Below are 27,983 nucleotides of genomic sequence, written 5' to 3' on the forward strand. Positions count from 1 at the left end.
ATTTTAATAGCTGGTGGGAACAGAGCTGCAGTATTTCTTCGCAGATAGATCACCCTCACCCCTTCAAATGTGACGTTTGTAAAGGTATTGGGGGAGGAGCTTCCGCATAGGTAGGCGGTTGTCTACAGGTGAGCGGCAGTTGAGGAAGACAAGGACCCACCAACAGGAGCGTGTCAAAAAGCTGTCAGAAATGACTTTAATACAACTTGCACACTAATATGAACTAAGAGGACAAAAAAAACCCACCATGGTGTATTTAGGTAAGTGAACTTATATGTTTGCTTCAGTGAAAGGACAGACTACATGGCTGTGGCCCGAGACAAAGTTTTTAGGCGTGGTCTGCGCATTTGTAAACGGAGCTCAGAGAAGAGACGCAGCTCACCTTCAGTTTATGGTGTTTGACTGACGGAACTCAATGTAATATCTTTGTGTTTGTGTTGCGAGTTTATATTCATGTAAACTTATATAAGTAACTTGTTAGTTAATTGGATAAGGTATTTAGCCTTACATAGGTGTGTTTTATCCAGAGTTTCACCTAAATAAAACTGAAAATTTTTTGGTTAGCACAGGTTGCATAGGATTCACGATTATGGGCCGTTGATGGATTAGATATAGGTCCATACAACAGTATACTATAGTATGGACTCCATACTATATATCCTATCATTATTATCAACCTAAATAAGGTTATTAATTACTAATTCAGGCAGAATGAAACAGACATGCTGACCCTGTGTAACTATCAGAAAATGTAATACCACATTGGAATATAAGAGATGGGCTATTAAGTGTGATGTCTTTACAGTTACTACTTGAATATGTAAATAACGCAAATATTAGATCCTGGGGTTTTTGTTAATCTGTACACTACAGTGACAAAATGTGATAGTGAGCACTTCAATGGCAGCAAACATTAGACAGAGCAAACAATATTATGACCTAAAACACAGTGAGTATTTCCACAGCAGCACCCACCAGTAGGACAGGAGCCATTATCTGTCTCTACCTCACCCCTCAGGCCAGGTGGTGAATGTTTGAACACCCCACCCAAAGCTTTGTCTTGTTAGGTCCAGGAGGGGCTTACATGGACTTTGAGGGTGGGTGCTTCACCTTTCTTCAGAGGACAGAACAAAATAGTGCAACACAATCCCCGTCAGACCCCTTCTCTGAATTGTCACCATAGCTGCAGGGTTTTGCTGCACGCAGAGGATGACACCTTCAGCCATCTCTGCAGGGGTCGGGGATAACTGTGGTGACTGACTTATTCTCAAGTGTTGATACAGTGTGCTAACTACTGGCCCGCTTCCTCTCTTTGCTTTGCTGAAACCACAACACTCCAACGAAGTCGGTTCTCACACAAGTTGTCAGTGTAGTGCAGTTACAGCTTGTTCTATATTTTAGATCATATTTCATAAACCTATGTGCACACTGTAATTTCATCTTGTTTAGTTTGTTGGTTTCTGTCAGCAACACATACTGATACATGCCGCTGGTATTTATACACATAATTTTGGACTATGCTTCACTCGGACAATACAGATTGTGTTGTACACATAATGTAATTATTGTTTATCATTTAGATTTTGACAGAAGTAACAGTGCTCAGAGCTAAGTTAAGATTATGAGGTAAACATAATGTATTTCTGCTTCCTCTAGGAGTATGCTGCGCCAGCCTCAAGGACAACAAAGCCCTGATGAAGATGGGGCTGGGGCTGGTGTTGGTGGGCCATGTCAACTTTCTTCTTGGAGCACTGGTGCACGGCGCTGTGCTCAGGCACATCAACGTGCACTCTCAGGCCCGGACCATGGTCTACGCCATCTCTAATGTCATTGCCATCGTGGCAGGCTTGGTGGTAAGTGGCAGGACATATGCTTAAAAAACCTACAAGCAATTTGATATTTACTTTGAACATATTTATTAAAGGTATCAGCAGATAGCTTATACCTGTAAGTTGTGTCCATGGATGTAAATCATTCATCCTTAAATAGAGCCATTTTGAGTAGAAATATTTTAAAATATTAATTGTTTTTTTTTTTCATCTGTATGTGATGAAGTATATGTCATTTTTACTGAACATGTAACATCTTTTGTCTCTTAGGGAATTATTGGTGGAATAACAGCCATTGTCTTGTCCAAAAACAAGAAAAACAGGATCCTGGTAAATAACTGTTCCCCTGTTGTTGTTGCTGCTGCAGCTTCTCCCTCCTACAGTCAGCTCTCACATCTGGTCTTTTCTGGCTCCTGTTAGAACTTGCCCTTTGTTTTGACTTAGTGCATGGTGTGTGAAGATATGGAAGATCTATTTAAATAATGTCAATATGTCAATGTCAATTCATGTTCCTACTTTCCTGTAACATCTGCTTGACAAAGAGAAGCAGATTGTCTGTTATGGGGGACAATGTCTTTCACATATTAGATTTAACTGTTTTACTTTTTACCTTAAGACTCAACAAGAGCTTGTCATCATGTTGTCTTTGCAGCAGTGGGTCCTGTTGGTCTTCGGCTTCCTGGCTGGTCTCTTGGCAGTTGCCTCCACCTTGGGCTTGTCAGTTTCGATGGTAAAAGCCATTATGGATAAAGGCAAGGGCCTGCTAACACACTGCAGGAATTCTAATAATAATGTTGGCTCTTCCAGCATCACATATGAATGCCCCTTTGACCCCACCCGTATCTATGTAAGTTGAATGCAAATATTTACCCACTAGCAGTTTTGACATTTACTTAAATTGCTGCAAAAAAACAAAATGTTAATTAATCAGAGTTATGTGCTGTGGCATTTTCTTTCAATGTTGATCAGGCGACCACAATCATTCTGTGGGTGCCCCTCATCTTGATGTCTGTGGTGGAAATGGTGTTCTCCTTCCGCTGCTTCGCTGCCTGCACTACGTTCCTCTACCTCTGTCCCTGCAGGAGGAGGCCGATCCAGGCAAAGAGGGTGAGCCACCGTCAGATCACTGACTCCGTCGCCCTGCAGTGTTTGTCACAGGCAGTGTGTGTGTGTTTGTAGAGAGAGCATAGATTAATGTTATGCTGCCTGTAATGTGTCACTTTATAGTAACGAATTTCAGTCAGACCTTTGAGTTACTGAACATAAAAAATGTGGTTTGCATAAATGTAAATAGGACAGAGGTAGGCAGGAAGGAAAATACTCATTTTTCTTCTTTACTGTTTGAGGTCAAATAGCAATGTGTTAAAAATACTATAACATCACTGTCTTAGGTAACAGTTAGGTAACAATTATTCTAATACAAGGCTGAGTTGTGACAGCGGCAGCAAAAACATTAGCTTTAACAGTTTTAACAGTGAACAGCCCTGGTTCACTCTATCCTGAAATAGTGATGTGACATTGAACTTAATACAGACAAATGGAAAGACCTGCTGACGATGCAAACTTCAACAGGGCAGCGTGGTAACTGTTTCCCCTCATCTCGTGCTGTCTCCGTGCATGATCGCATGGTTTGATCTTGAAAGTGAAATTAAAGTAAACTGAAGAAGCACACATCATGAACAGTGGCTCGGTTCATTCACCATCATTTCATGTAAACGCTTGTTTCATATGTGCTCATGTGTTAATTGTTATGCATTACCAGCACTGGAGTAACATTAAAATTCTTATTTAAAATACATATTCAATTTACTTGGCATGACAGTCGGGGAAACAAATTACATTATCTGGACTGATGTATATTAACGGCCCCATCTATTCTTTCTAAACTGCCATTTAAAATTATATGACATATTCAAATTGCAATTTAAACAGTTGTTGTTTATGACTCAGGTCTTTATTGTAGTTAAAGTCAGTCTATGTTTAAATTTCTTCTTGTCAAAACTATCAGAACAAAAAAAAAAAACATAAAAAAAAGATGCCTGGTTGCTGATTTTAAAGAGACATTTAGTTTTATTGAATTTTTTCCACCTACTTTAGTCACCTTCCATTCAGACTGTAAGTTTGTCTGTTAGTTAACAGCAATATCTTCCTGCTTAACCTTCTTAATACTAAGAAATGTATTCCAATTCCTATGTAGGGTTGAGGACAGCATAGAAGTGCGGTACATTTGCTCCGCTAAGGTCATGAATGTGAGTTGGCTTCTCTGAAATTCCTATTCATCTACTGTTTCAGGTGCGTATCCAAAGACGCATTGAAACCCCAACACCAGCACGGGATCCAGAGATCAGCGCTGAAGCTGAGCCTGCAGAGCGGGATGAACTGCTGGACGGCAACACCGTAGTGGAGCAGAGTGAATGGCTCTGAAGCAGCTAAACCTAATGAGATAGGTTGCATACTGCTGGGATCAACTGGATAAGATGCAGCTTCATCTGTGGAGTTCTTGCATCATGTGTCTGTTACACACTACATGTCTGAAGAAGACATTTGTGGGACATAAGCCAGGAAAAGCAATAACATTTTATTTACCTTTACATAAAAAGGAGGAATTTTTTATCTGCTGTTGGTTTGGTTTGAAGTGGTCAGCTTTTGTTTGTATAGATTTTGAAAATATTGAGAATACAGAAAGCTTGTCATCTCTATTCCGACTTTAAAATTATTTCGTAATTTAAATGTTATCGCCAAACATTTCATCAAAGCAGACATGTTATAAATCTTATTTTGAAAAACTCACAACTTAAGACATTTACACAACTTTTTATGGCAGTTTTTATTGGTGTTTTAAAATGTGGTCAACACACACCTGGGTCTGTCTGATTTAAATGACACTTGCAAACTCTGTGGTGAAACACTTTTACAAATATATACAACAAATGAATGAATTCTGGCTTTTACCTTGCCTCTCATTTTACACTGAGTACTATACAGTATCTTGGACATTCAAGCCCAAACTTCAGTGGAATCTAAGCCTGATACTGGACCCAAACATTTTCAACATTGTGAGTCACAGAAATTTAACAAAGAAAATGCCAGTGTGCCAGTAAAGGGCACATCCTATCATAACCTTAGATATAAGAATATAATAAACTTACATTGTGACATGTAAGAGGTTTATAGGTTTAGACAACCATCTTAACCATTCTTGGTGACTTTAGCAGGCAAGACCAGTGACACAAATGTATTAAAGAAAAGGATCTATCGTACAAACATGCTTCAACTACATATTCAAAAAGGCACAGGACTAAAGTGGGATTGAAAGACAAAACAGAGTAGCCAAAATATCTATGATTTAAATAAATTAAATCAATCAGATATATAAAAGCAAACATGTACTAAGCCATTTTTTTTTTTTTTTTTTACAGAGTTGCTTCACAAGGGAAAAGCACATGTCATCGCTTAAAAAGATTCAAGACAAAAAAATAAGAAAGCATACAAAAACAATACTCAAAAACACTCATTTTGACTCTAGTCCATAAACAGCAAAGTTGAAAAGTTGTCCTAGAAAAACATGGTAAGATCCTCGTCCCGTTTTGAGGGAGTAGGACCTCTCATTACAAAGGTTTAGTCCTTCACCGATTTCCTCAGCAGCAGCCTGGAAAGATGATCAATCCAAAAAATCTGGTGTGATCAGTTCTGATCAGCTGCTCTGGCATCTTTAGATGCTGAGGACCTCAAGGTGTCTTGGATTCCTCTTTTGGCCTAAAGGACCCAGAGTAAGGTAATGATTAACACTCCCACTCATCAGCCCCTCGCTGGAAAACATGGTCAATCAGTGTGTGCAGTGTTTTCTCACTTTGATGTGTCCATTTTCTCCTCCTCTGGCACCTTCTCCTCTTCTTTTACTTCTATAACAAAAAAAACAAACAAACAAACTCATAGCCATCATAATAATAAATAAAACATTCTAATAAGATCTGTACTTAAAAAAAAGTGGGGTGATATAAGAATGAAAAAAAAAAAAAAAAAAGGGTAGATACCTTTTGTTTCCTCCTCACCTTTCTTCTCCTTTTCTTCTCCCTCTTTCTCTCCTTCGGTTTTGGCTCGCTTTGCTTTCTTGAAGCTGGCTGCGTTTCTGCGGCCGCCTTCACCTTCATCCTCTGAGTCAGAGAACTCCTCCTCACAAGCTATCCTCTTGTCGTGGGCACGGACTGTGGACATTATCAGAGGAAAGGATAAAATCAAAACATGACGCTACCGTTTTGTGTGGACTGCACGATGACAAAGTAAGGGTCACTGTAAAAAGGTTATTACTGGAGATGCGTTTGTTGGGGTCATCTTCCTCCTCGTCGCCACTGTCCTCCTGTACAGCATCTTCAGGGATGGCCTGCATCTGAACTCCCGGAGCGTGAGGCAGCATACGCAAGTTCTCAAACAAGCGTTGCCTGGAGGACAAAAAGTTGGTTGAACATACTGACCACAAGCACAAACAAAATCACAATCTGAGACTCTTAACTTCTAACTGATGTGGCTAAAGAAACACAAAAGTGACTGTAACTGCTGCTGAAACCGGTGAAGCCTTAATTAGATGATGCTGTGCATTATGCATTTTGACATTTTGTAACACACATCGAGGAAAGAAAGATGAATTTGACTGGCACTATCATGAACTCACTTGATCTTTTCCAGGTAGTCGTTGGTGTTCTGGTTGGTCATGTTGGAGGGGCTGATGTGCAGTTTGAAGTCCGGTCCAAAGTATTCAAAGTAGTCATTGTATGGGAGCTCTGTAGAGTTGAGGAGAATTGTTAAAAAATTAATACACATTTTTATTGAATTAATGTTTTGTAATATGCTGTTACAAATATTTCAAGTCAGGCTCCTTCCTTGTGTCTATGCCAAGAAAACCTGAAGAGTCTACTGAAGTAGTTAAATAACAGGTCTGCAAGTAAGGTTTATTACAGATTCAGCTATTATTTTCCATAAAATGTCAAATGAGAAATGCCATGACACAAAAACAAGCAAATCATCACATTTCAGAAGCTGTAACCAGCAGACTGTGACTTTTTTTAGCCGATTACCAAAATTTTCCTCTGACAAATCATTTGTGTTTCCTATATTATTCCTGATGTATTATGTATTATACATATTACAATACTAAGACAAAGCTTTTAATAACCACCACAGTAGAAGCTGATTTGAAATGAAAACCAGATTACCTATATTCAGTGCAATACGGTCATTAAGACTCACCATTAGGGATGGAGGAATCGAGGGCTACAGCAGTTTCATATGTCCAGCAGCGTGCCACATTGCGGATAGTGTAGCCTCCTCCACCCAGCATCAGCAGTGGCAGGTTAAAGCTCTTCATGTACTCCACACACTTGGCATGACCTGAGCACACACATGGAAAAAATGTTTTGAAAATTGTACACTTTTGTTTCTCAGGTTATACGTCATAAAAACAGTTACATACCTCTGCTCATATTCTAACACCATAAGGACCGAAATGGTTCAATTAACTTACCTTTAATGGTGAGGTTAAAGCAGCCGAGCCTGTCTCCTGACAAAGAATCAGCTCCGCACTGCAGAACCACCGCGCTGGGCTGGTACATCTCCATCACCTTAGCCATGATCTACACAAACAACAATGTCCACTTTCAAATGTGTCTGAACCACAAGAGGAGATATGGACAGTAAACAAATCATTATTTACTCACAGGTTTGAATATGGCTTCATATGACTCATCATCAATCCCATCCCTCAGTGGATAATTCACAGCATAATATTTACCCTTCCCAGCACCAATGTCCTGCAGAGTAGAAGATAAATGTCAACTCATTGTATTATGACTATGACAACATGGCTTTTATCCACCAGTAATTCAAGGCTTACCCTCAAATCGCCTGTGCCGGGGAAGTACTCTCCATACTTGTGGAAGGAAACTGTCATAACGCGGTCTGTGGTGTAGAAGGCCTCCTCAACACCGTCCCCATGATGGATATCAATATCTATGTACAGAACTCTCTGGTGGTATCTGGAAGGAGAGGAAAGATCCTCTATGTTCTGCTACTTTTGATCCAAGTGAATTTTCATTTGACCAACCATGAACAGTACCATCTACTCATTCACAACAACCCTGTACTTTAGTGGCTGCAACAGGGCTTCTGTACTCACTTCAGTAATTCCAGAATAGCCAGTACAATGTCATTGACGTAGCAAAACCCAGAAGCCTCAGACTTCTTGGCGTGATGCAGACCCCCAGCCCAGTTGATAGCAATGTCTGTCTGCTGTTTGTTCAACTTCACGGCACCAGCTGCACCACAGTGAGGAGGAAAGAATTAACAGCCTGCTTATACTAAACTTAACAGATTACTGGGGCAGTGATGGCAAGATTACAGTCCAATACAGTATGTTTGTGTGAACAGTATTTAAAGAGAAGCAACTTACCAACAGAGCCCCCTGCTGAGAGCTGGCAGAACTCAAATAAACCATCAAACACTGGACAGTCCTCCCCCACATTAACTGCAAAGCAGCAGCACAGAGTTAAGCACTGTATTGCTTACACAGTTTATCTACAGGCAACCTCTGTCGCAAACTTACATCTCTGCATTTGTTTGCTGTACTCTGACATGTTGTCTGGCCGGATTGAACGCAGGAATTTGATGTAGTCGTCACTGTGATACTTGGTCATCTCCTCTCCACTGGCTTTGTGCGGACGCTGAAACACAGAGGACAAATGGGTTCCCGGGAAACATCGTAAAAGCAAGCCCAGCGATTTGACTAAGCAAATAGGTTATGTAGCGCAACATACGTATATCTCCATCTTTCTGTAGAGGCCATAGTTGAGCAACAGGTTGTGTGTCATGCGGATTCGGTGGGGCTTCATGGGATGCCCCTGACCATAGTAGTAATTTCCAACATCACCTAAAATGAGAACAAACAAAACACACGATGTTGATTTTTTGGTTTATCTTTCCTGAAAAATCGAAACAATTGCAGAAATGAAGTAGACTGGGATCACCCTTTCACAATAAGTGTCTGGGCAAAAGACGTCCGTCCAGTGAAAAGCTAAGTGAGTGTGTTCGACATTACTATACTGCATGACTGTTATGATGCTGCAACCGGACCTCTAACTTTCCCAGCCAAAATACTGAAATCAAACCGCTTCTGTTCAACTCTGCAAACTACCCAGGTACATTTACACGGTGCTGCTTTGTTAACTTACACAAAGATAAATGACCGAAACATTATTTTCCGCTTAACTACCTGGCCTTTGAAGGTAGCAACATGAGCCGTTTTAACGTTAGCTTGGTGTTGACGTTAATTGTGGTGACAATGAAGTACTCACATTCCCATTGTTAGCTCGCTAGCTAGTAACGTTAACCAATCTAGTTAAAGTACTAAGATCCGGTAGATAAACGTCTAAAATAGTACATTCAAGGCAACCATTGCATTTACGGAAACTCAGCAAATGTTATAAGTGCGTTAACAGTGTGTGCGGACTCAGACCGATGAGAGCCGCCTGAGACTCAAGCTAGCTAGGTTAGCTAACGTGCCAGGTTAGCAAGAGGTGAAATAAACTGCAACCTTTGTTGGCGCAAAGTGGCGGATTTCACCGCTGCGTGCATCGGCTGTCAAAAGTATAGGCCCGTGAGTACTCACCATCATAGTAGTAGCAAACTTTTTTCTTTGTTCCTTGAGAAGTAAGCGCCATTTTAGTCTTTTTGGCAGGCTTTCACCACTCACACCGCAGGAAACAACAGCGACAAGAGCCGGATAGTTTGTATCACGTCCAATCAACGGATGTAATGTTACCTGCTCTCGACAGGGGGCGGCCGACTCTGTGCTACCCGGTAGAGTATATGGTCATAACCATAGGTCGTAACCCTAACCTGGTCAATTACTGTGACAATGTAACAGTTTTTCTACCTGCTCAGCAGTGATGGAGTTATTTTGACCTGGACCTCCTAAAATGTCTCCATTTCAAGTAAGGGTCTTGCATTCAAACTGTATAAACCATGTAAAACATAATTAAAGAAGTTTTATCATCAAAATGTACTTAAAGAAGTAAAAGTTCTCATTTTGCAGCAGAATGTTTCCTATCGAATGATGTTATGATATTTTTGTACAATATTAACTGTTAACTGAATGCAGGTGGAGCTATTTTTTTGAATACAAAACCTTACAGTTAATTATTTACGTTAAAGTGACGTAAATATTGCACAACTGAAACTGGGAATTTATGTCATGAAACAAAACACCAACGCTGGTAGTGGCTCATTTTAGGTGATGTGGGTTCTTCTGACTTTAATGAAACAACAAACAACATCTATGAAAAGCCTTCCACTGTGAGTAAAACGCTTTGAAAACATTTATTAAACTGCAGAGTTAAAACACAGCTGAAGCCTTTTGACAATATTTACATCTTAATAATGAGCACCAGGAGAGCAGCTACGTATTCAGCAACATCAGCCAGTCCTCAGTTTATTCAAGCAGCACGGTGATCACTCTCCTCTCTGTTGTTAGCTCTTCAGTGATCCAGCTGTCACAAGAGATTCAGGTTCATATAGTCCATGTATAATTGTATGAAATCTAAGAGGACACGTCAGAATAAGCTTGATGCAGAAACAAAGTACTCTTATTTGGCAAATCTCATTTTGTACTCTATCAATATAAAGGTATGAACTCTTCAACGAACAAAACAAAATCCGTCATCCACCTGCACAGGCTCCGACTTTAGTTTGAGTATATTTAATGTATGTCTCTATGTCTTTCTGCCCCACCAGGGCTACTCCTGGTACTGCCTCTCTGTGGCAGTGAAGAAATCCTCCAGAACACTCCTCAGGTACTCGAAGGTGGGCCTGTCATCTGGGTTTTCCGTCCAGCACATACCCATGACGTTATAAAGCCCGTCCGGACAGTTTTCTGGCCTTGGCATTCTGTAGCCCCGCTCTAGGTTCTGGATCACCTCTGGGTTGGACATTCCTGCACAATAGGTAAAGTGTAGCAGAGTGGGCATTGGATATGATATTTTAAACATTTATAATATTGTAATTTGGTGACATTATGAAAGGATTTTGAGATGGACTAGAATGAGTACAGTGAATGAGTATTTACCAGGGTAAGGTATGCGTCCATATGTAACTATTTCTGTGAGGAGGATCCCAAATGACCACACATCTGATTTTATTGAGAAGGTGCCATAGTTGATAGCTTCTGGAGCTGTCCACTTGATAGGGAACTTTGCACCTACGAACAGAGGAGAAAACTTTATTTCTCAAAAAAGACATGAACACATGGTGGAGCAACTGCACAGATTTTTATTACACTTCAAGTTTTGTGATTCAATTTAAACTCTTTCGATGCCAAATGCATTCAAACAAAAACCCAAATAATGATGATAAAAAAAAAACAATATGACACATTATTTAGCCTGAACAAAGTTTCAAAGTTCAAAAGAACATGTAATATAAAAGATCTTTAGTGTCCGCAAGATCTTGTTACCCTCTCTGGCTGTGTACTCGTTGTCCTCAATGAGTCTTGCAAGTCCAAAGTCAGCAATCTTACAGATGAGCTCATGAGACACCAGAATATTGGCGGCTCGCAGGTCTCGATGAATGTAATTTTTCTGCTCAATGAAAGCCATGCCATCAGCCACCTACAGGGGACAGCATATCATCAGACACATAAAATGCCTGGCTGTGGGGGTCCTGTGGGGGTGTGTGTGTGTGTGTGTGTGTGTGTGTGTGTGTGTGTGTGTGTGTGTGTGTGTGTGTGTGTGTGTGTGTGTGTGTGTGTGTGTGTGTGTGTGTGTGTGTGTGTGTGTGTGTGTGTGTGTGTGTGTGTTGGACAAATGAGCAGAAACATTCCCAAACCAGGGAGTTGACCACTTCCCCAGGTCAGTTCCTTATACCCTTTTACCTCTGTACTCCACCCAGGTACACAGATGTGCCTGCTCCACTTCCTTATACTAAAACCTGTCGACCTGCCTTTGCCTTACCCCAGACTGACTGCATATTCCAGTGACTGTGTTTCTGATTCAGTCAAATACTATGAGTCATTTCCATGGTTGGACTAATGTATGAGCAAACTGGTTTATGAGGTGTTAACATTAAGAAAATGCTGATGATTTCTGCAAAATTCCCCACCCACATTTAATAAGCATCTGTGTAACCTGTGTTACTAAATCTGCGTTTAAATATTTAGCCATCAATGTTTTCCTGTATCAGTGGTAAATACTTAAGACATAAGAATCTATCACATAAGTGTGATTGGTCCTGAGGATCTTGTCAGAAACCTGATATGTACGTATGTGTGTGTATTTCACAAACTTCTACTGTTGTCATGACTCCCCACTCAGGCAACCTAACGCCGATTCCCACCCCCACCTCTCACCGTCCCATTCATTTGATTGTGGTATGAATCAATGCAAAACTTTAAAACATTATTTTGGATTCATTAGGTGAGGTATCTTCTCTGCGTACATGTATATATTTTAAGTGTAAGACATAAGGATATGGACAGAGTTTGCAATGCTGCAGTAAAAGTCATAAATCACTTTAATTCTTATTGTCCATCACATGATGGTTGGAGTTACTTTCTTTGAGCTTTCACCACAAATGCCATCAGTGCATGACGACTGGCTTGAAAGCATCATTCTGTAAAATGCTTTATGTTCGCCACAAAGCTCTGTAGAAACTCTACCTCTCTATGACAAGCTCTTAGGCGTCCGAGACGTTGCTTACTTTGAATGAAGAATCTTTTGTCTCGTTAGACTTTGAAACCTCAGCTTGTCTTCCTGTGGTTGAATTTTCCATTCCCACACCCACAATATACATAAGTCAGAGTTCCTTTACTGACATGTAACATTTCAAACAGTAGACGTCAGCATGAATTGAAATTCTTAATGAATAGTCATGGAACATAAAGCTTAAAGGCGCTATATGTGAGTATTTTAGTTTAAAACATTCAAAAATGAACTAAAATTATCAACAGAAAGTGAAGGAATAACAGTTTCGGCAGTATCTTAAAGACGTCTATGGCTTGTGTTGCAAACACCAAATAATATCTTCTGAAGTTAGCATGTTAATCCATTAGCCCCGGGTAGTCCTGTGTCGTAATACCACATTGTACCTCGCGGGGCGAAAGTGAGTCACTGTAGCGTCCAGTCTACCCTCAGTCCAACAGGACAAGAAACTACGTTCATATAAATAAAATAGGTTAATTTGAAGCAAAACATTGGACTTACTTTCCACTGCTGGAGACAGCTCTTGGCAAGCAAAGGAATGAAGTTTGATGCTGAACTCACAACATTTCTTGTAGCCTGCTATTAATGATAATGGTGGCTATGTAGTGATAGCAAAAATGTACATATAGCACCTTTAAAGAAAAGGTTTGACGTTTTGGGAAATATGCTTATTTGTTTTGTTGTGAGAGTCAGATAAGACTGATACCACTCTCATATCTGCATGCTAAATATTCGGATAGAGCCAGCAGATGGTTAGCTTAGCTTAACTTACAGTAGGAAGCAGCTACTGTTTGTTTAATCTGTACAAAAATGAAGGGGTTATGTGGCCACGAGCAGTGACTTTCTGGAGTCTTAGCTCTGCAACCAAGAGGCTGCAGCTAGTTAAAAACGATTAAACAAACCAATGCAAACTGGCTGCTGGCTGTAGCTTCACATTTAGAGTGCAGACATTCAGTGCCATCACTTTAACTTGTAGCCTGTGTCAAACCCCATTTCAAACATCTGGCTCAACTGACCAAATGAGTTGTTTGTCAGTACTTAAATGGTATATTTCATAACATTAACTTTCATTGGGATCACACTACACAATAATTATCACCTTGGCAGAAATGTCACCGAGCATCAAATTGTATATCGATGAAAGACAGCAAGACAAATTACGTGAAATTGAGTAGAGAGTCTGCATCATACGTAATCATCATAAGTTCCTGGTTTTGTCACCATGCCCTGATTTTGAAGGTTAAACTGAGTTGGAACCTTTGTGAATAAATAAGAAATGTAGTGTGAGTGCTTGGTAGCAACACAGGTTTACTTGTCTCAGAGTGTCTAGACCGACAAAAATCATATCACACATATCTGCACACACACACAGCTCTACTGCTATTACAAGAATAGTGATGAATGTAATGTGCTACAACAGTGGTCAGTTTCCTGTCTATGGGGACCATGCTGAGAGAATAGGAAGTGAAAGAATAAACGAAAGGGTGTCTGGTAAATAGAGTGAAAGGAGTACAGAGATAAGACGAAAAACACATTTAAAGTAAAAAGAGGTGTCTTGCCTGAGATGACATGTCTATCAGAGTGTTCATGGGCAAATTGCTTCCCTCCGTCGTTTTTAGGTACTCCACTAGGCTGCCTGTAAGAAATCACATCCAAGTTATATCTCTTCAGCATTGATACATGTTTTCATTAACCTACTTGCTGCTAAGTGAGCTGAACATTTCTCTTCTAGCAACCTATTTCTGCAAATAAACTAGTTTACCAGCACCAGTGCAGATGCATACACTTGTTACAAGCAGCTTGTGGCTGTTATTGTTTTTACCTTGTGTGTGTATGTGCATGTGTGCGTGCGTGCGTGCGTGCGTGCGTGCGTGCGTGCGTGCGTGCGTGCATGCGTGCGTGTGTGTGTGCGTCCGTGTGTGCATGCGTGCGTGTGTGTGTGTGTGTGTGTGTGTGTGTCATCATGGCAAAATGTAGTCCTGGAGACACCTACTATAACGGGAACTATAACAGAGGCGGTTTTGAGCACTGTAGCAGGTTTATGTGTCTGTAGACAGACTTTTTGTCACTGCTATAGCATCATAACGGTGCAAGATACAGTCACCAAACAAAGATTGGTGTGATCCAACCCATGTGTACTGACGGAGTATTCATGGGTTGGAACGTCAACATGCTGGCAGGCGTTGCAGCTGATGAGATACCGTGGCAGGATGGTCTGTAGTTTATTGTATTGTATTTGAAGCTGCTATGTACAGAAGATTAACAAACAATGAAAGGCAGGCCTAATATTAATTGGAAAACAAAGGTAAAATCACGCTTTGTTCGGACGACTAATGATGTTTTCCTTTGTCAAAAACATCATGATTCCCCACAGACAGATATAGATGGAGTAGGACCAGAATAGCAGTTCATATCAGAGGAACATAACACTTGGAGGAAGTATATGAAACATCAGTCAAGCTGAATCATAATTTCTGACATCAGACTTTGTGTTGAGTTTGATTAGGATGGAACAATACCTCTGCACACCGGCCAACCAAGGCAAACCAAAGGAAATACTTTAAGAGGGATGACTGTGCCAGGAAAGAGAAGGCATTTGCTCTTCTGCTTAAGTCCGGAAGACTGCTTTTGAAGTCTGAGAGCCAGAGAACCGCTCTTTGTCAAGGTCACAAAGGGAAGCTGAGATGACACGCCTGTTATTTTCCATCTTTGTTGTCTTTGATAATAAAAAAAGAGACAAACTGAAAAAACGGGAACTCCAAGCCATCCTTTCTTTTGACAACAGAGGCGGCAACTGTGCCCTGTCCACACGTGGATACCAGACAAAGAGGCAGCCTCATGTAGAAGCACTGCTGGTGGTTTACAGGCTACTCATACAAGACTATACAATGGAACTCCATTCACTTCAGCTGTAAGGCTGTTGTTGTGTTTCTGACAACATCTCTCTATGCATTTTGTCCTTGTTCGTCCCAGTGAAAAAGAATTACAAAGACTTTTGATAGTGACACAGATATTGGATCATTCTCATATGACAGCAGCATTTGGGCGTAATAATTCTTTACTGAGCTTTGAGGTTGTAATATGGAAAGTTGTTTGCAGGTGTTACCGTGACAACATTTTATTACTTTACTATTTACTTTATTACTGTGTTTGTGATTTGCAGTAAATTAACATGTTCTTTGTTGCAAAAGAAGACAGGAAAAAAGGGCAAGATCCAGTGGCAAGATTGTTAAAGTTTGTTTACAACTGCAGCCTTTTAGTGTTCCAATACTTGTCTGCATGTGTCTGTGCATGTGCGTAATACAGACTCTGGACAGTAGCCAACTCTCATCAGGGGTTTCAGTGAACAATAACATGGCGAATCACCCACCCCTGTTTTAACACCCCTATCTCAGACTTGCCAGGAGAGACTTCCCTTCTGTGAGTAAACACCAGTAAACTGTCTGGAAGGGCCCAGAGAAGAAGTGAAAGTTCATATTTGCTTTGAAACATTTTAACGCAGAATAACAAATACAGGAGGGTCATGCAGGAGAAGCTGAAAATAGCCTATCAGAAGCCAGGCCACTTCAGCAGAGCAGCATGCTTCGAGAGGCAACGCTCATGACTTACTGTAGCTCCCTTATTTAGGTTTGCTCACACAGCTGCATTCATGTCCCGTATCACAGGTGATTATTATTATGTTTAGTCCCAGTAATGTTTCTCTCATATCGTATCTTATATCAAACACAAGTAAATAGCAACGCAGCTGTGGCTGTGATCAAAAGATTCTCAGCTGATTCAACACAGTCACTGGAGTGAAGAGTACATGTAAAAACATGAAAAGGGTGAAACACATGGAGCAGCCCAGTCTTTTGTTCAGGTCTGTGTTCTCACCCAGAATCCGATAACAGATCAACATGTTTGATCCTGAAAGTCTATAACAGGGTTCTGACTGTAACACACACTGTCTTTGTCTTCGCTCCAGAGATCACTGTGACGACACCATCTTTGCTGTTCAGGGTTACAGCGCAGGAGATTAAGGAAACGATTGTTTCAGACAGGCTTAGACATGATTTCATTTACTGAACTGAAAGTAGCTGATATGATTACAGAGGGATTTCTTTTTAATTTATCATCAAACGAGCATTCATTTCATGGAAATACCCTGGGACCAGGTTTTTCTTTGCCTCTGATGCCTTCAGTGATATCTGGATTTCCCACTTGACAGTTGGTGTCATTAGTATAATGCTCCTGGCTATAACACATACAGTATTTTGACCTACCATTTTCCATGTACTCCGTGACAATATAGATTGGCTCCTGGGTGACCACAGCAAAGAGGCGGACGAGGCGAGGATGTTGTAAGTTCTTCATCATGTTGGCCTCTGCCAGGAAGGCTTCCACCGACATTGTGCCCATCTTCAGATTCTTAATGGCCACTTTCCTGTCATTATTGTAGACACCTGCAAGACACATGTAAACATCAATGGGTCTCTGAGAGGCATTGATTAAAACAAGACTAGGTCTACAGGCATGAGAGCAGCTCTGTGAGCCTGTCCTCAGGCACAGTGGTGCTTTGAGCTAAATGCTAACAATGCTAACATGCATGTTTAGTATGTTAACCATATTCACCATTTTAGTTTAGCATGTTAGAATGCTATCACTTGCTATTTATCGCTGAACACAGCTGAAGCGTATGGAAATAATTTGGTGGTTAGTTGGTCACAAACCAAAGTGTTAGAAAAACTAAATTTTGACTTTATGATGGCACTAGATGAAAAGCTATAGAGATCACATTGCACACTGCAGCAAGTTGCATAGCACTCCATTTAGTAGGTCAAAACATTTCACTTAACCACTTATGCAACCTCGTGGTGGCGTAAGAAAAGGTCAGGGGATCACCAAAGTCATTGGCTTTCATTTCTGAGGACCTTGAGTATCTCTACGAATTTGAATGGCCGGTAGATGTTTCACTCAAAACCAAAACTGTCAACCTCAAGCTAGTGCTATTGGAAAAGTCACCAAAGTCAGTCGGATTCGACCTCTGCAGACCATGAATGCAAATACAATTCATAATACAGTCAAAGGTTCATGAAGACCAATCCAGTTGTGGCGAACAGAAAGACATTGCTTAATATAGGACTATGCTGCTAGCATGACTTTAAAAAAAAAATGTGTACACATGAATTACTAAACTGTGTTTAATGTTAAAGTAAACCCACGCAGCTTTCATCTCAGCTGTAGGGGTCATGAACAGTGGTTACATCAGGAGTCGTGATCAAGAAGGTGCTAACAACAACAGATCCACAGGACTCTCATTCAAACAGGATCTCCTTCCAGCTTTGGTACACTAACACTCTCATGTATTATGTTAACTAAACCCACCGCCAGTTAGTTTTATAACACACTACATCTCACACCATGCATGAAGCGTAGCAATGCTGGGAAGAAATTATATTCACTATTCAAAGCATTCCTCTGTGTTTTTTTTAATCTGCAACGGAAATCTCCTCAGTATAAAGGATGGTTATCGCATATTTTCATGTTAGCTAATGTGAATAAACCTTTCAAAGCAAATGACAGTCACTCCTATTATTCAAGTATGTCCCTGAACCGATGTTTGGATGAGAACACAAACATACACGGTGCCCAGACTACACGCATGAAGATACTGTAAATCGAAAGTGGCTGTGAAATGAGTTCCATGATTGGCGATGTTTAGCTCTAATACAGTGGTTTGTTTGGGAGGTTGAATGGTGCTGGCAAATGGTGATGGAAAAATGGAGGGGGGAAATAACCCTACAATTGAATAATAAGGGGGCTGTGGCACAGATTATATCAACTGTTGCCCTTGTGGTCAAAACAGTTTGCCTTGTTGTTTAACTTAATACTCCACGATAACAATAGACATTCATGTCAAGAATTGTTCAGAGACGGTTCCTCCAAACAATTAGCTCATTGATAAGGTAGATTCATGTAGTTTGAGTGATGTTGCGTAATGGGGTTAATACCTCACATTATCCTCTGTTTAACCAGCTCAAACAAGCCTACAATTAAGACTGTGCTGAGGAAACTGTTCTGCATACACCGCAGAAAACCCCTGGCTAAAGGCTGTCTGGCAGACGCTGTCAAGCCCACAAGTGATTGAGCAACTGAGCTTTGTACATGTGATGTATTTGTGCAAAATGGTTCCTCTGTACAGAATATAAAGATAACACAAACTTCTTTTCCAAAATCCATCACCAGCTTTTTCACTGCTTTTCACTCTTCTCTGTTACTCACCCATCCAGACTTCTCCAAACTGTCCCGCTCCCAGTCTGGACTCCAGCTTCAGGGACTCACGAGGAATCTCCCATTCATCCTGCCACCAGGGCTTCTGCGGTGCCCTCGACTGACACGGCTTCACCAGCTTCGTGCACAACCCATCTGCATCGCCTGGATGACAGAGAGAGGAGACAGGTATGAAATGATTCAGCGCAGTAGTCAGTAACCTTGATTAAATCCTCAAAGGGCTGTACGTACGTGAGTGATGCTGGACAAGCTCCTTCAGCGAGTTAAAGGAAATCTTGGCTGTGATGTAGAATCCACCGTTGTCCATGTTGCGGATCCTGTAGTGCTTGACTCCTTCACCTGTGTTGTGGTCCAAGTCTCTGATTGATAAGGAGTATGACCCTAGAACGATAAGGAGGCATAATCTTCTGTGAAGGAGCGTGCAGTTTACACAAACAGATGAAAGCTGAGATAAACAAAAAGTTGAATATTGATAGTGCAACAATAAAAAAGTTAATATTAATGGATTATTATATTTTGGTAAATTGTCACCATTAAAAGTATGCCAAATTAGCTTTTAGCAGGTCCTGTTTGCGGTGTACCCATGAATGGAGTGACAACTGTCAGCGGATTACTTTGATACTTATTTTCCTGTGATTTCTTAGTGGATTTATGGAAATGTATTCACACTGGACATTGGAGATGGTATCCTCAGGAAGTGTAAGTCACACTGAATCTAAAGATATGTGTACTATGCCTGTGTGTTCAGATGTGACCAAATCATGACGGTTTATGGCACATATCAGGTGGGGTTAGCATAACACTGTTCATGCTGCTTTTGCTAAACAAATGGGATGATGTAAAGATACATGTAAAAATGTCTTCCTCCATTTTCATTCTTAGCAGTGAAGCAAAACTGAAATCACATAGATAAAGCGAGTTGGGATACAAAAGGTTTGTTGTTTGTTTGCCAGTAATAACAAAACCGAGGTTCACGGAGGATACCAGTCTCATTACACTCACGTAACACACTTATTTTGATGTTTAAAATGTAACAGAGGAAGGACATGTTCAGATATACTGCTTAGAAAGCGCTGTGTAATTCCATGTAGCTAGTATAGGGGGAAATGCTATGATGACTAAAAGATGAGTTCACCTGGGGTTGTCTCACTCTCTCGAATCAGGTAGGAGCCTTGCGTATTCCCAGGAGCGAGGAGGAGCCTCATGGCTTCATTTCTAGAAATGTTCTTGAAGAACCACCTACAGCACAAACACATAATATGCTTCACGCTTTTAGCTAACCACTTCCCTTTTCCCAGGGACACAGCATGCATTATGTGAGATGATGTTGAGGCTGAGTGACATGGTGTTGAGAACAGTATCATTATTTTCCTGTATGACGTACGGTTCAGTCTCCACTGTGGTCATAGCAACAAAGTTGTGTGGGATGTAGCCCTGCTGGCCTGTGGTGAGAGACTCTGCCAAATACCACTCTGGATCATCCCTGGATGTCAAAAGAGACAAGAATAATACCATGAGTGAGTTACAGGTCTGTGATGCCTCACAGCAGTCCGGACGGTTTTAGATCAGAAAGCAGTTTCAAATTACCCCCTATAGGCAAAAGGGTGCTTCGCAACGTAAATGATCACTGCATGAAATGGGCCGCATCACAGTTAGTAGGCGGGTAAATTGTCTAACACAGCAGAAGAGCCAAGAGAGACTACTGAGAACAGAGGTGCACTCATGACTGACTTTTAATCTTCACCATATTGTATACAGCCTCTTAAATCTTTAAAGTTTTTCAGTGGACTCTATTTTCAGTTGAAATTGTTAAAATTAGAATTAATTATATTTTCATATCGATGTCCCCAATGGCCAGAGCCAGGATTTTAGGAACAGCAGTCCTGACTCCCCTCAAAGAATCCCACCCAGCTAAGGAAATGTTGTCTGGCCACCAACCAAACTCTGTAAAATTTACAAAAATCATATTTTATTTTTAAATTTAACTCTTCAATTGTATTTTTTTGTAATTTATGGATTGGTCACTGATGGTTATAATGTTAAATTTCTTTAACTTTACTTCGATATATTTAGTTTAAAAATCTTATAATTGGCCTTTAGAAGAACAATATGTGTAGTTTATGTATAATCAGAAAATTTTAACTCTTGTTCCTGTCATTATTTCGCCTGCAAAATGTCCAGAAATATTACAGAGGACATGACGTCAATGTCCTCAGTGGTGGCTACAGCCCTTATGTCGGTTTAAACTCCATTACCATTTGCAGGGTGGATACTGACTTGGTCGTTAAATAAAGGCAAATAAACTAGTTCTTTTCTTCTTTTTCATCTTTTTATTTCTCAAAAAAATAGAAGCACTGCACATCTGTAAGCATCATATTTACCTCTTATTTTCTTTATTTATATGTTTCCTGTCATTACGTTGTTTCCTCTTTCACACCCGCAATGTAATCATTTGGTTAAACTTTTTTTTGACATTTTTTCCAACTATGTGTCAACAGTAGAGAGACAGGAAACATGGGTTGAGCGAGCGAATGAGTGAACCAAAGTCTCCGGTCGGAAAATGAACCGGGGATAATGTGAATACAAACTGAGCACCTTAGACTGTAGGCCCCCGCGACAACCCAGGTTTATTTTTGGAGCTATAAATGATGGTTAGTATAGCTGTTAAGTATTATAGGTGCTGTAGACTCACACACTTAAATGAGGCAGAAGGTGACGTGGGGGTCAGTGGATAGTGATCAAATTGTTGTCTGTGGCTGAAATATTATTATAATTCAGTTTTACCAGGCTTTACTATGTGTTCATCAGCAGCTTACTTGTTGATGATCTTGAGTTTGTCTCCCTTCTCAAAGCCCAGGTCACCATCGTGGGTGGGTTCATAGCTGTATATGGCCACCACAAGGTTGTCTGCAAGAGGAATATTGTGGGTTTTAGTTAAGTAAAACATAAGTTAAATACACTGGGGACAGTTCCCATCGTTGTATTACAATGCAGGATTATGTTGTGTTTTGGGTGTTTGAATTCCTTTGGTATTGAAGGCTCGGTTGTAATGGCGAAGGAAGAGAGAGGGCATCCTTGTCTAGTCCCGTTGTGCAGTATGAAATGTGTGGTGATCTCCTCTTATTGACAATATGGCTGAAGGTGAAGTGCACAGAAATGTAACCCAATTAATAAACTATCCACCAAAATCAAATTTCTCTTGTGTAGAGAGAAGAAATTTTCAGTCACTATGAAAGCTTTATCTGACAAAGGCTTTTTGACTGATTTTCTTTTTTTTTTTTTTTTTGATGCGGTAAATTGTTTCCTTGATTACTGGAGTAACAATATTTTGTTTCCAAAGAGAATCCAACCACACAAGAACCTACAAAGGATTCAAGCTTACAATGATTTGCTTTTTACTTCAACAGAAATATAATACTGCAGGTACAGGAAGACGATATGGGGTTGTGAGAGCCGGGAAGTTAAGCCCCAGAAGGAACACAAGATGTGTGGGGTTTTTTTTTTTTTTTTTCTGCTCATCGTTAAACATTTGCACACTTAAAGTTATGTCAAAAAGAAAGAAAGAACAAATTTAATTGCTTTTTGCACACAGTGATTGGCCAGTGCCCATGTTTCCACTGATAAACAAAACGTGGGTCCCAGCTCAGACTCCACAGCGACCATAAGACCCCGCAAACAAACTATCCAAAAAGCAAAACTGGAAAAAAAAATGTGAAGGAAATGGAAAATGCTGTTATGAATAAGATAATTGAATGGATTAATTGGGGTGATTTAATTTCTGCTAGGCTTAAGAAACTAATATAGCTAATAACCAATAAAGGGAAAAAAAACCTGTAATGAATTTTAGTAATTGTAAACACTATCATCTTATTAACCTCCAATCATACTTTTACAATACAATCTGCCGGAAACGGTTACACTTATCACACTCAATATATATTTAATATTTTACAGTATAGTATGTTTGTACTGTCCATCCTGGAAGAGGGATTCCTCTTTTGTTGCTCATCCTAAAGTTTATTGTAGTGTTTGATACCAACCATGTTGTTCAGACTGTAACGCCCACAGAAGCAAATTTGTGATCTTAGGCTACAAAATTAAAATGGATTTACCTTGACTTAACTCATCATATTACATTGTAGTAACATTACAGACACATGCACCTGTAGATAAACACGCAGACACACGGAAAAATATACTGTATCTTATTACCTGGTAAAGGCGATGTAGGGGGGGAATGTTGTGATGGGTAAGGAATCAGCTGATCTGTGTACTGGCAAGAGGAAAACAAGATTGAACGTACATTTGACATCCAAGAACAATGGAAGATTTATGAGGTAATACAAGAGACTAATGTCACACTCACAGTAAAACCAACTAACGCACATCTCAACGGTAAATCGTCAACAGTTTTGGTTTTTCTCCCAGACAAAGTGTCTCGGTGTGTTGTGGCAAATACAGGTGGTTTTCTCCTTTATTTTAATCTAATGAGACATCTCACTCACAGAGAGGAAACATTGGGGGAATAAACACGCTCCCTTTCGATTACACACACAAAGGACAACTTCCCTCACAGTTATGTAAGTTATAAAATATTTCTGGACTCAAACATACAATAGCAGATTGTATTTTAGAATTCTCTTGGTAAGATAAGTCAGTCTGCTTCTGTGTAATTCTTCCAAGTGGCCGTTCACATTCATCCACACAAAAGCCCAAAATCATTCATGTCAAACTACACACAAACACTCATTCATAAACTATAATACAGTATGGTGTATTGACACATATACATGTGCAAACAAATACATAGGCCTACTGCACATACAAAATGTATTCACTTACTGGATTACATGCCTGGGGGGGTATGGGACAGTTGCAGTGTTCACAGATTTCATCCAAGTTCTCAATCCAGTCACTGTCTGAATAGTCCGAACTGCAGTTACATCCCATCTTCTCTGCAATTTAGAGGTTAGCGTGATTATTTTAAAGGTATCGTAAGGGCATCAGAACATTAATAACATGATAGTTACTAATATTTTAAAGGCAGAAATTCTCCAATGAAAGTATTTTCTCTTTGGCTAGCATTCTAGGTAGACATCGTGTCCGAAAATAAACGTAATCTCGTACCAGCCTAACACATTAAATACTGTCGACAAAAATAAATATAAATAAAAATGTTTCAGGAAAGACCTCTCTAATGGCTGCATTTTAAAGCCTGCAAGTGGAGAACACGAACAGGAGACACAAATTGTTTTTGTTTCTGAACACTGCTTTAATCGGATGTGAGTGAGGGCCTCACCTCAAAATGGAGGCTCAGCGGTGAATCATGCTTTTAACTCAGAGCCTAGCAGCTCTAAAATCTTTCATTTTAGACACTCTTTTGACACCGTGTAAACATGCACACAGCAGTCTAATACAATCACTAAACTGTGACAAACAACTATGTTATGTGTTACCACCACTTTCCGTGCTGCGAACCACAGGCCTTAGAGGGCTCTATAAAACTGTCCCAATACTAATCTTGTATAATCCGGTTGTCTGCACGTGCGCTGCATTGTGGTGCACTGTACAAACTGGTTTTCTCAAGCTCACTGGGCTCCCATTGGACCACTCATGGAACAGGGTCAGTGGGCTAATCGCAGCAGCCGTCTGTCCCAAAGGCTCAGAGCCATGAGAAAAATCTGCTGAGGCCTGACCCCGGCAATAACAACCCACCACTGTACTGAGACCCCAAGAAATGAATCACAGGAGAATCACAGGGGTATGAAGAAGTCTTTTTTTTTTTTTTTTTGAATTATCAGCACTCCTACGCCTACTGGCCCACAAACTGGGAATCATACAAACAAAGTCAGCATTTTCCGCTGAGGGGCTACCCTCTAATTTTTATGACATGCAGCTGAAAGCCTTTCTAAACAAATCCTGTTGATTGTTACTGTTTGCAAAGTATTATGGGTATGTATATGTTAAGTGAGGTCTATAAGAATAACCCAAGTCTTTCGTCTTAATTTACTGGCATTGTCAGTGGAGCTTGTGGGCTGATAAATTATGATATTTCAAAAGCCATTCAGAACACCATAAACTAAGAGACAACATCCCTACGTGGAAAAAAAAAAAAAGACTTTTTCTACAATTTTTTCAGAGTAGCATCAAAATCACAGTAACAATTTTTACACTTCACATTTTAATTCCTATTATTATAGTTCACACCCAGTTGCCTTTACCCACATATGTAGACATGCCTATGTCACAGGTGTGAATTTACAAACACATAAGAGCCTGAATCCTCCTTCAAATTTTAATTATAAGCTTGTAAATTAGATTAATAAGATACAGGCTATATTCTATTACAATCTGAAAGTCTGGTGTTGATCGTATGTCGTCCCGTCTTCTTTGTAATACTGAGTTTTTATTAGCAGTGACGATAACACAACCAGTATCTGAACATGTGTTGTTACAATCCTTTATGTTAAACCACGCAACACAAATGAGAACAAAGGATGGCTTATTTTCTTGTTAGCTTATATTTGTTATTTCTAGCAATTATTTTTGGGTGTGGATGTTGCTCCTCTCTATACGTCAGTTTTGAAAGTTCAGTATATTTCGTGTAAAAGTCAGAAGATCATAAACAATCTCTGATTTCTGAAGGATATTTGCTATAACACATAATACTGACAGGAAACTGATGTTAGGCAATCTACCTTTGTCACAGTTATTTCTAAACCTTTGTAACGGTGAAAGAATCATGAGCTTGATACTCACCTCTTGAAATACGAAATGTCTCTTCAGGCAGCCAATGAGGTCAGATTTCAGGTCCCGCCATCGAGATATTCTTAATTAAATTGTTATTTTTTAAAAGAGCTATTTAGCAATAGGTGAGTTTTTCACCACTGGAGCCAGAGTGTGAAGATGTCATCATCCGCTTCTCTTATTATAACTAACTCACTGCTAGAAGTACTGATGTGGTATCTGTACACACACACACACACACACACACACACATACATACGCAAGCACACACTTTGGAGGAGTGGAGGAGAGCAACCCAGAGAGTTTCCTGTCGTTGAAAGGTTGAGGGTTGCTCTGCAGGCTTCTAACAGGTGCTTTACTGTGCAGCTGTGTGTGAGCTGAGGGGAACGTTATGGGCTCCATGGTAAAGGGGTCAGGACAGCACCTTTCCCAAAGTGGGAGCCAAGATGTAAATGTTCCAATACAGTTAAGAAAGGAGGCTATGGCAGGCTGAGGTTATATTTACATGTTTTTGTGTTGCTCTTGTAACATCTGTTAGTCAGTGACCTTTAAGGTGAGGAACACCATCAGTGTGAGGCTGAGTTGGTTGTCCAGGGTTATTGCTAAAGATCTTATTGTATGAGTATTCGATAAGAGAGGGGATTTCATCAGACTGGTCTTAAAGGTAGACCATTGTCCCATGTATATGTAAGACCATGTGGGACTGTTGTGATTCACTTGTGTAATAGTTGCAAACCTCAGGTGCATTATACGCACAACAAAGGCTATTTTTGTCACTCGTACTTGTGGTTTGGGTCTGCCTGTGGCCAGTGAAGCATTTAAAAATAGACTTCGGCCTTGTTTACACCACCTAATCAAATATGAAATAAAAGATCTCTCACTTAGAGAGGAAAAAACCAACAATGAGTGCATGACTCTCTCGCTAATCGTTATTTTAACCAAAGCTTTTTGTTGAATGGAGTCCACATCATGGTCACCTTAAGCCTCGGGCAGTGGGGTGTGTGTGTGCGTGTGTGTGTGTGTGTGTGTGTGTGTGAAATAACAAGTATCTCAGATTGCTGACACCCTGTAAGCCTGAGCTCTCGTGTTTTCTACCTCAGAGACAGCTCGAGCTGTGGACCACATCTCTTCTCTTGTGGTGAACGGCTGCTGCTACATAGCATGCACCGGCAGGAAGTCAGTCCAAACATTACAGGAAGTGCACAGAAATGTGTGCTTAGAAGACTGCCACAGCTTAGATTAAGTCTCGCTCGTGATGAAACCACCGGAGTTGTGTCTTTTACTGTTAAATTAGAGTGGCAGTCTAAGAGGCTGAGTGGAGCTGTTTCACTTTTTGACATTTAGGCGGTGGTCTGTTACAGAGCCTTTTACTGAGCTCATTTCTGTAAAACAACTAGAAAACAAAAAGGTACAGATACAGGATGAAATAATATCGTGGATCAAGTGGGACATAAAAAAAGGGCCTCGCCATCTTCAGTTCAGAGTTCAGCTTGTGACAGGCTCTAAGGGTATCCCTATTCACAGCTGTCACGATTTCCAAATGTGGCTGGAAATCGCATTCTGTTACGCAATCAAACTGAGATGCTATCAATATGCAGAAAGTTTTCCAGCCCTCCTACCTCCCGCTTCACAGTGCAGGTGCTGGCCTCTTTCATGTGAGCAAGTGTGGCTCTCGATTGATGCTAACGCTTACTCACATACACTTAAACACAGTCTTTAACAATTTCAAATATCATAAACTGATAGATGTATATGCTTTATTTAAACTGATATCAGCTTCCGCTCATATGATGACAAGTGGTGTGGTGTGTGTGTGTGTGTGTGTGTGTGTGTGTGGGGGGGGGGGTCAAGGGAAACTCTGCAGGGCAGAGCGGAGTGGCACACCAGTCTGCAGCGCTTCATTGTAAAAGCATTCACTAAAGAACAAAGCCTCAAGGTATCATACCTGCATTCTCCATATAACACTCATTTCCACTGTCGAGGTCTAACGTCACACAATGAGGTCACCCATGTCCTGAAGTATGGCATGTTACAATCATTTCAACAATCCTACTTTTGCTCTCATTTTCACACAGTGACCGCATTCTGCCAAGGCATATTTGGTTTCTTGTTCAACTAATTATGCTCAACAATGTCTGTGGTTATGCACATCCCCCTAGGGCTCCATTCATATGTGTGGATATTACACCGGGTCATGAATGTCTTGTGGAGGGAAAGAGGAGACTATTGTGCACGGGCGGCTTTAAGAAACAAGGATGGATGACATGGGATGGATCTGATCATGTGGCATGTGGTGGCATTTAAGCAAGGTAAGACTGATAGTAGCACACTTTTCAATCATGTAATAACTTGCATTTTAAACTTCTTGATGTGCCAATAAAATACAATTTACAAC

The 27,983-nt window shown here is 40.4% G+C and overlaps 3 protein-coding genes and 1 long non-coding RNA gene across 5 annotated transcripts; 2 read left to right on the plus strand and 2 right to left on the minus strand.

Moving 5' to 3' along the window:
• Nucleotides 1-109: 109 nt before the first annotated feature.
• On the plus strand, nt 110-4,768 carry tmem54a (transmembrane protein 54a). Its single transcript, XM_056392968.1, has 6 exons — nt 110-260; nt 1,657-1,853; nt 2,100-2,159; nt 2,482-2,676; nt 2,799-2,936; nt 4,122-4,768. Exons 1-6 carry the CDS (start codon nt 248-250, stop codon nt 4,251-4,253), a joined length of 735 nt encoding a protein of 244 aa, XP_056248943.1. The 5' UTR covers nt 110-247; the 3' UTR covers nt 4,254-4,768.
• LOC130179861 (probable histone deacetylase 1-B) lies at nt 4,638-9,633 on the minus strand. Of its 2 annotated transcripts, none has more exons than XM_056392967.1 (14): nt 9,487-9,633; nt 8,636-8,748; nt 8,425-8,542; nt 8,272-8,346; nt 7,999-8,137; nt 7,717-7,858; nt 7,541-7,633; nt 7,348-7,456; nt 7,074-7,214; nt 6,499-6,607; nt 6,138-6,268; nt 5,882-6,034; nt 5,680-5,731; nt 4,638-5,585 (listed from the first exon to the last, which is right to left on the minus strand). In XM_056392967.1, the coding sequence occupies exons 1-14, from the start codon at nt 9,536-9,538 to the stop codon at nt 5,558-5,560; spliced, it is 1,455 nt and encodes a 484-aa protein (XP_056248942.1). In that variant the 5' UTR covers nt 9,539-9,633; the 3' UTR covers nt 4,638-5,557. The 2 variants fall into 2 exon arrangements, with proteins under 2 accessions (XP_056248942.1, XP_056248941.1); XM_056392966.1 differs by having other exon boundaries at nt 5,864-6,034.
• LOC130179864 (uncharacterized) lies at nt 8,780-27,893 on the plus strand. The gene is made up of 4 exons (XR_008829333.1): nt 8,780-9,016; nt 10,611-10,820; nt 18,841-19,009; nt 27,748-27,893. It is a non-coding gene; the product is annotated as an uncharacterized LOC130179864 (long non-coding RNA).
• On the minus strand, nt 10,102-25,789 carry lck (LCK proto-oncogene, Src family tyrosine kinase). Its single transcript, XM_056392965.1, has 13 exons — nt 25,601-25,789; nt 23,684-23,796; nt 23,054-23,114; nt 21,658-21,748; nt 20,226-20,324; nt 19,977-20,080; nt 19,073-19,222; nt 18,833-18,985; nt 16,834-17,013; nt 14,131-14,207; nt 11,329-11,482; nt 10,942-11,073; nt 10,102-10,809 (listed from the first exon to the last, which is right to left on the minus strand). Exons 2-13 carry the CDS (start codon nt 23,789-23,791, stop codon nt 10,613-10,615), a joined length of 1,506 nt encoding a protein of 501 aa, XP_056248940.1. The 5' UTR covers nt 23,792-23,796; nt 25,601-25,789; the 3' UTR covers nt 10,102-10,612.
• Nucleotides 27,894-27,983: the final 90 nt, after the last annotated feature.

The sequence above is a fragment of the Seriola aureovittata genome, chromosome 13 (assembly GCF_021018895.1).
Source record: "Seriola aureovittata isolate HTS-2021-v1 ecotype China chromosome 13, ASM2101889v1, whole genome shotgun sequence".
Classification (NCBI taxonomy): Eukaryota; Metazoa; Chordata; class Actinopteri; order Carangiformes; family Carangidae; genus Seriola; species Seriola aureovittata.

What these genes read in the sequence shown, in the direction of transcription:
- tmem54a (XM_056392968.1), top strand. An exon ending in ACAAGAAAAACAGGATCCTG is followed by an intron (nt 2,160 to 2,481) that starts GTAAATAACTGT and finishes TTGTCTTTGCAG; the next exon opens with CAGTGGGTCCTGTTGGTCTT. An exon ending in TTGACCCCACCCGTATCTAT is followed by an intron (nt 2,677 to 2,798) that starts GTAAGTTGAATG and finishes AATGTTGATCAG; the next exon opens with GCGACCACAATCATTCTGTG.
- LOC130179861 (XM_056392966.1), bottom strand. Translation starts at nt 9,538, where the DNA reads ATGGCGCTTACTTCTCAAGGAACAAAGAAAAAAGTTTGCTACTACTAT. An exon ending in CTCAGCAGGGGGCTCTGTTG is followed by an intron (nt 8,138 to 8,271) that starts GTAAGTTGCTTC and finishes ACTGTGGTGCAG; the next exon opens with CTGGTGCCGTGAAGTTGAAC. An exon ending in GCTATTCTGGAATTACTGAA is followed by an intron (nt 7,859 to 7,998) that starts GTGAGTACAGAA and finishes CTCTCCTTCCAG; the next exon opens with ATACCACCAGAGAGTTCTGT.
- lck (XM_056392965.1), bottom strand. Translation starts at nt 23,791, where the DNA reads ATGGGATGTAACTGCAGTTCGGACTATTCAGACAGTGACTGGATTGAG. An exon ending in AAACTCAAGATCATCAACAA is followed by an intron (nt 20,325 to 21,657) that starts GTAAGCTGCTGA and finishes TTTGACATCCAG; the next exon opens with GGATGATCCAGAGTGGTATT. An exon ending in GTTTGGAGAAGTCTGGATGG is followed by an intron (nt 17,014 to 18,832) that starts GTGAGTAACAGA and finishes TGTGTCTTGCAG; the next exon opens with GTGTCTACAATAATGACAGG.